This window comes from Heteronotia binoei, chromosome 21 (genome assembly GCF_032191835.1).
Source record: "Heteronotia binoei isolate CCM8104 ecotype False Entrance Well chromosome 21, APGP_CSIRO_Hbin_v1, whole genome shotgun sequence".
In the NCBI taxonomy this organism is placed as follows: Eukaryota; Metazoa; Chordata; class Lepidosauria; order Squamata; family Gekkonidae; genus Heteronotia; species Heteronotia binoei.
This window is the reverse complement of record NC_083243.1, coordinates 171,062,035-171,071,980: the sequence shown is the minus strand read 5'-3', so window position 1 is coordinate 171,071,980 and position 9,946 is coordinate 171,062,035. Positions and strand designations below refer to the sequence as shown.

The 9,946-nt window shown below is 45.9% G+C and overlaps 1 protein-coding gene across 1 annotated transcript; it reads right to left on the bottom strand.

Moving 5' to 3' along the window:
• Positions 1–3,218: 3,218 nt before the first annotated feature.
• On the bottom strand, positions 3,219–4,454 carry APLNR (apelin receptor). The gene has a single exon (XM_060262765.1). The coding sequence runs from the start codon at positions 4,363–4,365 to the stop codon at positions 3,250–3,252; it is 1,116 nt and encodes a 371-aa protein (XP_060118748.1). The 5' UTR covers positions 4,366–4,454; the 3' UTR covers positions 3,219–3,249.
• Between the last annotated feature and the right edge of the window lie 5,492 nt (positions 4,455–9,946).

Sequence of the window (9,946 nt, the reverse complement as noted above, 5' to 3'; positions counted from 1 at the left end):
GAAGCTACATTTCCTCCAAGTGGACTGTTCTGTGCAGGCTGGAGAGCAGCAGTAATTCTGGGAAAACTCCAGGTCTCTCCTGGAGGCTGGTAACCCCAGTGGGAAGCAACTGAAAAAAAAATGTTGTCCGCTTTTGTGCCATACCCCCTGTTTAATTAACACATATAATAAAATGTGTTTCAAAAATCCACGCCTAAAAACCATCTAGGAGAATCTATATGGCATTGAAGAGAGGGGAACAAGCTTACAGCAACCTGCTACATGGCTTTATACTTCAGACCAGAGACAACTGTGGTCCTTTCTCACTCAAAGAGGAATCCTTATTGCCCATGCAAATACCTCTTCTAATATTAACTTCCAAAAGGAGCGGTTATATACATTTCCTCACGTTCCAGGAGAAACCAGCTCCCAGTGGTTTATGGAAAGGAGCTAAAGAAATTAGGGGGGCTCTCACTGAAAAACAAACAGAAGACACTGCTTAAATACCCATGTGAAAAAGGGATCTTCTAATTCCTCAGGGTCTTTCAAGTCGCAGGAAACAAGTAGGGAAAGGCTGGAGGGAAAAGAAAAAGGGAGAACAGAACGATTTTAAAAAATAGTCATATGTCTGTTCCAGTGTCTCTTATCAGGGCTGCCTCTCCATAGGAAGAATGAGACTCACAGCAGGCCATGTCCATGGTGTTAGTCCAAGTGTTGTATCTTCAAAGCACCCATTTCTGGAGTTGTGATCTCTTCTTCCAATCTGAGGATCCAGGGCAGTTGGGAGCCACAAAGTGCTAGCCTCTCCTGAGGTCTGTGGACAACAAAAAGCAGAAAGCAGGTGCAATGGGTGGAGAGTTTTCTGAGACAAGCATCCTATGTACCAACCCGTTACAGAGAAACATTTAGAAAGTTAATCAGATTTGAAAGCGTTTAGGGTGAATGCTAAGGAACAGATGAAAATACGAGAAAGCCCATCATGAGTAGAAAGTCCTCACCAAAGGCCACAATCATAAGTATAGTGACTCGCAAGTTAATTCCAACTACTTTCAGTGGGATGTGAAGCGTGATCTTACTCACATTTCTTCAGATACCATTCCCACTGATTTCAGTGGGATTTTGCCTCTACAATTACCATTTTTCTGTTTGAAGTAAACTTCTCAAATGGAGCTTGAATTAGCTTTAAGACTTTCTGAAGCTGAGACAAGCAAACTGTTCTATATTGCAATGTAGATACTTTTAAATTTCCCCAAGATTCTTGTGTTGGTCTGCTGTAGAAAAGAGTCATAGCTCTCTTCAGCAGACTTTTGAAAGCCCATGTCTTGAAAATCTTGTTGCTCTCTAAAGAGCTACTGGACTCAATCACAGCTGACCAGTCACCTCTTCCACATATGCTCACATGCTATTTCCATAATACCATATACACCATCTTAAGGCATAAATACTTGTGAGAAGCACTGTTCTCTAACTATACAGATGGACAACAGAAGCCCAAAGAGACTAACGTCAGCAAACCAGCGTTCCCTCTAAACTGGGATAGTGTGAGGTAGCTCACAGTTTTTTAGCCTCCAGCTCACACATTCTTGTCTTAGCTCAGAAGGATGGCCCCAGAGGAAACTAATTTATGCAGTAGCCAAATCGCTAACTCACAATTTTAATATCAGTAGCTCATAAAGCAGAATTTTTGCTCATAAGACTCCACAGCTTAGAGAGAGCATAGCAGCAAATGCCTGCTGGATCTGCTTTACAGCACTGTGGTGGTAATGGAAAGTGCCACCAAGTCACAGAGGACTTAATGGCAACCTTGCAGGATTTTCAAGGCAAGAGACATTCATAAGTGATCTGCCATTGCCCGCATTTGGAACTGCAACCATGGTATTCCTTGGTGGTCTCGCATCCAGGTACTAACCAGGACTGCTTAGCTTCTGAGGTCGGAAGAGAGTCTAGCCTACACTAGCCTACACTATCCATCTCAGGGCTACAGCACCAGTCAACACAATAGTTAGATTTCTAAGTCCTCAAACAAAGAACCTGGCTCTAATTGTTCCTACGGGTCTTATTTTAGCCCAGCATAGCAGAATAATCCTTAATAACAAAGATCTAGTGACAAAGTTAGAACAAGCAACCTAGCAAGAGGAGGGAGTATGTGGGTTATGGGGGCCTCCATGTCTAGATTTGCCAACCTCCAGGTGGGACCTGGAGATTCCCTGGAGAAAATAGCTGCCTTGGAGGTTGGCCATCATGGCACTACACTCCATAGGGGGCCCCCCTCCTCCTCCCCCCCCCACCCCAAACCTTGCCCTCTGAAGGTTCCAGCCCCTGCAAATCTCCAGTAATTTTCAAGCCTACTCCAAGCTTCCACCCTCAGCTTAGGGTTGCCAGGTCTATGCTGGAAAATACTTGGAGACTTTGGGGATGGACCCTGGGAGGGCTAGGTTTGGGGAAGGGAGGGCGCTAAGCATGGTGGAATGCCACAGAATCCATCCTTCAAAGCAGCCATTTTCTCCAGGGAAGCTGACCTTTGCCAGCTGGAGATCAGTTGTAAAAGCAGGAGGTCACCAGGCCCCACTTGGAGGCTGGAAATCCTACCTCAGCTTCTCCCTTATCCATCACCCCTTTTTCTGTCCTGCTTGAGCCTCAGAATTGGTTTGCAGCACCTGGTTTCTCTTTCTCCTCCTCCTCCTCTCCACTGGGCATCTCTTGAGCAGCCTGGGGAGAGAACTCAACCGTATCCTCCCGGGCCTGTTTCTAAGCCCCTTATGAAGCTGTTGCAGCTGGCTGCACATGCTCAGTCAATTCCCCCCAAGTCTGCAAGAACTAGCAGTCTCATGAGACCTGAGGGGAATCTTGGGCAGCTCCTGCAGCCTCTTTCCCCCCTTCCCTTGCCCTGTCTAAGCTGCCAGCAGCTGAAGTGGGGGGGGGGGTCTTTCTATACTGGGCTGCTGCTGTTGCAGCAGTTCTCCTTGCTGCCATTCTCCTAGAGGCCTTGCCAGTTGCTGGCACTGTGAGTTTCCAAGAGGGCATCCTGGGTAAGTCCAGGGATGGCTCTTATCTGCTCAGGTTTTCCCCGGGGTGGGCCTGCTCCTGGACAGAGTGGAAATAAGAGAAAGGACAAAAGTCAAATGAAAACAGACTGTGACAGAAGTCATTACAAAGACTGACTAATAAAATGCCATTCGAAAGAGAAAGACATGAAAGAGCAGAGTGAAATGAAATACAAGAGTTCACTATACCTAAAGTCCTTCATAACTGGATGGTGGTGTCTTCCTTTTACCCTCGGAGCAGAGTCTCTTGACTGTCTGGGCTCTGTTTCTCCCTCGGTGGCTCCCCAACTTTTCCTGGATGATTCTGGCTATGGCCAGAGGAATAGCTGGCTGACTTGTCCCCAGCAGCACCTACAGAATGCCCTGAGGAGCTACAGAGGACGGCAGCACAGGCATGTCGGAATCGGGGATCAAAGAAGGCATAGAGGAAAGGGTTGAGGCAACTGTTAACGTAGGCCAAGCCAGTGCAGTAAGGATGAAGATTACTAAGGAAGGCATGGACCCCACAGGACAAGGGCATCACTTCCCAATCCATCAGCATATAGATGGTTTTCACCAGATGATAAGGTAGCCAACATACAGCAAAGGTGGCTACCAAAACAATTATAATAGTCAGCAGACGTTTCCTCTTCCTCAGTCCTTCACTGCGCTCCTTTCGAAAGTGGCTGGCAATGGTTCGGGCAATAAAGAAGTAGCAGGTCAGCATGATGGCGAACGGCACCACAAAGCCCATTAAGGTGGAGGACAAGCCTAGCCCTGCCTCCCAGGCTGCCTCTGTTTCATTAGATGCTACACCTGAGTAATCCATGAAGCATGTCACTTTGTTCTCCCCGCTGAGTGCTCCTGCACGCCGGAATATCATGGCTGGCAAGGCCAGAAGAGCTGCCAAGGCCCAGAGAGTAACAGTCACTAAAAGCCCACTAGCTTTTGACCAGAGTTTGGCGTTGGCAATGGGTCGGACGATGGCCAAATAGCGGTCAAAGCTGAGCCCCGTAAGGCAGAAAACACTGGCATACATGTTGACAAAAACCAGGTAGCTGCTGAGTTTGCAGGCAAAAGAGCCAAAGACCCAGTGGTAGTCCAGAATTACATAGGTAGCCCAGAGTGGCAAGGTAACCACAAAGGTCAGGTCAGCCACTGCCAGGTTGGCAATGAACGTATCCGCCGATCGTCGCTTCTCCTGGCCTCCCCAGAATATGGTCCATAACACCAGACCATTGCCAGTAGTGCCTAGTATGAAAACCAGCACATAAATGATAGGAATGAGGACCTTTGATGAACTCCATTCAACGTAGTCACAGTAGAGGGAGGAATGGTTGTCACTGTCATTGCTGGCCTCCATGCCTGCTCTGGAAGAAGGAGAATGTGTTAAGAGGTTCCCTCAGATCCTGAGCAGTCCTTCAATGAGCTGGATCCACGTTACCCAAGTGTCTTCCTTTCTCCAGGAGGAGGGGAAAAAATGCTCTGTCCTGGTCTCTCAGCTCATTTGTGACCCTCTTTCTCTTCCACCACAAAGCTTTAGGCACATCTGGCCAATGCCCAGCTCAGTCTGTGTGTTGTCTCTTACTCACACTTCCAGAGATAGCAGCTCCTTCCTTTTGAGTTGTCTTAAATCTGTATGCTCCAGCCCCCTTTCCCACCCCTCCCCTTGCCTTTCACTCAACATCCTGGTGTGAATTGGATGAACTGACCCCTGTGGTGCTGAGCAGCTCCATTTGCCACTCAGATCCATGCACTTAAAACCAAATACCAGTCCACACACACACACACACACACACACACACACAAGAGTCCCCATCCCCAACACAAGAAAAGGAATGTGATTTAAAGCCAACCAGAGAAGCCTGTGGAAGGATGTATTCTATATGCTTCCTAAAGCTGATCAGCCTCATCTGGTTTGTCTAACAGTTTCATTCATAAGCCTCTGCCAGTTGCAGAACAGTTGTCTGAGCAAAAACATGAAAGCATCGTTCTAAGTAAACCCAGTGGAGACAAATTATTCCTTGTAACATTCCGTGATTGGATTCATTTTGAGCAATGTTTGCTCATGCAAATGGACCGTGGTGGTGGTGGGAATTGGGGAATAATGTCATAGAGATTAGATGCATTTTGTCTTTCCCAATGAATTTTAAAATATGTTTTATCCTTAATGCTAGATTTTCAGAAAAGGATGGTCTGGTGGGAGATGTTGTGTGGGATGGGACAAGTTGGGGGAAATTTCAGGAACTGCCTAATTTACCAGCAACACTTTTAGACCAAGTATGCATTGTAAGAAAGTTGTGTGGCAGGTTACAGAAAAGCGAGTCCTTTAATCCCGATCATTCCTACTTTAAAAAAAAAAAAGAATGATTAAAAATTGAAACCCAGGCTACCTGCAGTACACTTCTGCCATCTAAATGTCTCCAGTATCAACATCAACCTGATCCTCTGGGAAGGTTTCACCTTGTCCCTTTAGAATGGAAGTGTGATCATTCATTCACTCATTTTAGTAGAGTTTAAATAACATCAAAATTGCCCTGACCTGGAGAGCCCAAGCTAACCTGGTCCAGTCAGAACCTGGAAGCTAAGCAGGGTCAGCCTTGGCTAGTATTGGAAGGACGACCTCCAAGGAATACCACGAGGCTGACACAAAAGCAGGCAATGGCAAACCACCTCTGAAACATCTCTTGCCTTCTTTAAAAAAACAAGTCTAGCTCAACACCTAGTAGTGCATAATGATAAAAGAGCTAGAACTTGTGACTGCCAGACAATCTTAGGATCTTCTGGCCAGGGCTGGCGCTAAGGGTTCTGCCGCTAGAGGCAGACCCCTGCGCCATGCCCCCACCCTCCCAGCTCCCTCATTTTTTTTTCGTGCGCACCACAATGATGTCACGATGTGACATCATCGTGAGGCCACTTTCCCCCTCCACTACACTCTTTGGAGGTTTCCTTGGAAGCCTCCAAAGAGTGTAGTTTTTTAAAGGCGCCCGGATCTTGCCCCGTTTGCACACCAGGCTCCTCTCAGGGAACCCGGTGAGCAAACATCCGACCCCGCTCCGCCTCCCTGCAGCACGGACAGGCAAAGTGGGGCAATTTTTTAAAGGCGCCCCGATCTTGCCCCATTTGCACACCAGGCTCCTCTCAGGGAACCCGGTGAGCAAACACCCGACCCCACTCCGCCTCCCCGCAGCGAGGGGAGGTGAAGCAGGGCCAGATTTGGCCCCGTTTGCACACAGGGCCAGATTTGGCCCCGCTGGGGAGCCCAGCGAGCAAACGCCCAACCCTGCTCCACCTCCCCACGGTGCAGGGAGGCGAAGTGGGGCCGAATTTGGTCCTGTTTGCATGCCGGGCTGCTCCGCCTCCTCATGGAGCGGGGAAGCCAAGTGGACCCACTGGCGTGTGGGATAGACCATGCAGTGCCCTAGGCAGCCACCTACATGGCCTACTCCCACGCGCCGGCCCTGCTCCTGGCTATTCTACACACAATGCCGTACAATAATCACTAATTATTAACATAAAAATTGGTACATTGCATGCTAGGTTTTATTTTTTGAAGGTTGCTTCCACTTAGCAATGATTTGGTGTAGCTCTTTTTACTGTTGTGAATGCAGAGGCCACAACACACACTTTCCTTGCCTCAGCGCCCATGTGTTCCACCATCCCCACCCCCCACTGGAGGAGTTTTTTTAAAAAAAAAAATCAATAATTTAACATTTTAATTTTTAAAAAAAGCAGTAATTGCTATGGCATTATAATGTTATAACGTCATACTATATTGGCATAATCAGTTTTCATTTTAAAAATAGTAAGTCCCTAGTCCTCTTCAATGCAGAGATAAAGGGCTAGTCTTGTTATATCTCCCTAACAAAGGACTAGTCTTGTTCTTTTTTTAAGTGAAAGCTGGAGATTCAGAGGAACTACTAGGGTGTATCAATAGATCACTATAATATTTTAATGCTGTAGTTATTTCACAATTGCCAGGGTTTTTTTAAGCCCAGATGAAGCCCTTGGTTGAGGCAAGGAAAATGGTGCCCTTCAAAAATTCACTTCTTCCTGTCTGCATAATGAGCAGAAAAGCTTTGATTGCACTCTTTCCAAAAAGACTATATCAAATTAGGATTGTGAAAGATATATCAAAGTCAGGGAAAATCCAGAAAGGTGACAATTAGAGGGCAATTTTGTGCAGATGTTCCCCCAAAAAGCCACTTCATTCTGGATGCCAAACTAGAGTAACACCTCCATGTGGAAGCAACCTTTTTTTTTTTCTTTCCCTTTTTTCATACCTACTTTGCAGTGACATTTTGGCCTTAAAGGGACTGCAATAACAGCTGTCCATGTGTGAATGAGTGAATGCATTTTTAATGCTGTTGGGCCAGTGGGTGCTTGGGTTGCTGACGTTGTTGGCAACACCACATTTCCTGGTTAAACTGATATTTTAAAATATCCTCAAATGCAATCCTTTCCCCCTTATTTTTAAATAGCAAAGAGGAAACAAAACCAGGAAAAATTTAATTAAAGGTCAGTATGGGTGGTGGGACAGGCGCTTGTCATTCTTTTGTTTCACTTGTATACTTGGATTTTAAAAATTATGCTTGTTTTTGCTAGTGTGTCATAAGGAACATGGACTTTAAGCAGACTGCTACACCAAATCATTGATAAGTGGAAGCAACCTTCAAAAAATAAAGGAAGAAGGATTGGATTCCCATATGATAGAGCAGTAAATGAAAAAGCAGAGCAGAACAGCATCTTTAGCAACATCTAACAGAGAAGAGCTATACTGCCAAAGAAGGCCCAGCTGACCACCAAAGTAGGGAAGGAGCCTAGCCCAGAACTGGTCCTACAGCGAGGCATGGCAGGACTATCAGTTGGTGAAGTTCGTACCTGTGTGAATCCTCCCCACAATGCAGTTGCCTGGAGAAGGGGGCAGTAATTTCAGTATTTAACACTGCTATCCTAAGCATATAGGCACACCCTTCTCAATTCACTGAAGCCGATAGGCTCAGTAGGATGCAACTTTGTATTGAACTGCACGGTAAAACTGCTCAATTTTTAGGGTTACCATATTTTGAAAAGCAAGGAAGAGGACATGTTTCCAGGCTGACTACATCAAACAAGTGATCACCATGACAAATCCCATTTTAGATACCCCTACTACTCAAACTGTGAGGAATATTCCTAACCTTCCAACCCCAAAAGAGAATATCTGCATCAGTTTTTTTTAAAAAAAGAGCCCCAAAAAGATGGACACCAAAAAAAAGGAGGCTATCTAGTAACCTTGACTAAATTATTCTCTTCTCCTTCAGGCTGCAAGATGTGCGTGCTCACATGCAGGCCTCTTGCCTGCCGTTGCCTTCCTCTGTTGCCGGAGCACAGCAAACAGCAGCCTCGGGAAAGAGGGACTGCTGGTTGGGCTCCTCCTCAGCTGACTCGTCTCTACTGTTGTGTTGTCAGGCCTTGTTAGGGCAGCCTCTGCACTTGGCCGGCTCGCTCAGCTCTGCTCTTGCCATCAGATGGGACCTGAGCTTGCACAAGTGCTTTTCTCCCCCTTGGAAGAAATAGCCTCCCTCCCTCAAATGAAGTGAAATGCTACAGTTTCCCTGCGTTCCCTCCCTTCTCCCTTAATGTAATTGGGCATGTAATTAATGGTTTCCAGACTGTGGTTCCTCTTGGTGAACAGCCCTGTGTGGGAATGTGGTATTACTAGGTTATAATTTTTTTTCAATGTTTATTGTTTGTCTTGATGCTTTTAGCAACCTGCTCCTCAAAATCCCTTTTTTGCATACCTGATTATTGATTTACATTTCTTTAGCCAGAGCCTGTGGTCCTTCCTGTTAAATTCATTGGGGCATACCTTCCACTTTTAAAAATAAGCCTCATTACTTTTTATTGCTTTTTATTGCTTCCTTTACTTGCATTGTTAACCACACAGGTCTTCTTTTAGACTTGCCTTTCCTGACCTGTGGAATGCATTCTATTTGTGCTTCAATTAATGTGGTTTTAAATAAGTTCCATCTTCTAGGGATATGACTTTCTTGTGTTCCCTCTTCAGCTCCCCTCTTTTGAAATCAAATGTTCTAGTATTGGACTTTAGAGGTAACTTTCCATTAACCTGAATGCTGAACCTAATAGCATTTTGGTCCCTGTTCCCAACAGGTATAACCTCTATATCTCTCACCAGGTCTTGAGCTCTGCTCAGAACCAAGTCCAAGATCACTGCCCCTCTGATTGGCTCGGTAATCCATCGTTCCAGTGTGCAGTCATTTATGATGTCTAGGAATTTCATTTCTACAGCACAACTTGAGCACATATTTACCCAGTCAATGTGTGGGTGGTTGAAGTCTCCCAGAATAATATTTGCTTTAGTCACCTCCTTTATTTTCTTCTCTATCTCAAGATCAGCCTTAAGGGTTTGATCAGGTGGGTGATAGAACACCCCCACTTTTAAGTAACCCTTAGGACTCAGTATTTCCACCCATATAGCATCTGTTGGAGAGCCAGTTTGGTGTAGTGGTTAAGTGTGCGGTTTCTTATCTGGGAGAACCGGGTTTGATTCCCCACTCCTCCACTTGCACCTGCTGGCATGGTCTTGGGTCAGCCATAGCTCTGGCAGACGTTGTCCTTGAAAGGGCAGCTGCTGTGAGAGCCCTCTCCAGCCCCACCCACCTCACAGGGTGTCTGTTGTGGGGGAGGAAGGTAAAGGAGATTGTGAGCCGCTCTGAGACTCTTCGGAGTGGAGGGCGGGATATAAATCCAATATCTTCTTCTTTTATTTATTTTATTTATTTATTTAAGATTTATACCCCGCCCTTCCCACAAGTGGCTCAGGGCTTCTTCTTCTTAATTCCCGGGATGTTTTCTAACTTATTTTATTCTATACCCAATTTGATATACAATGCATCACTAACAACCCTTTGTCCCTCCCTGTCCTGTCTATACAGGAATGA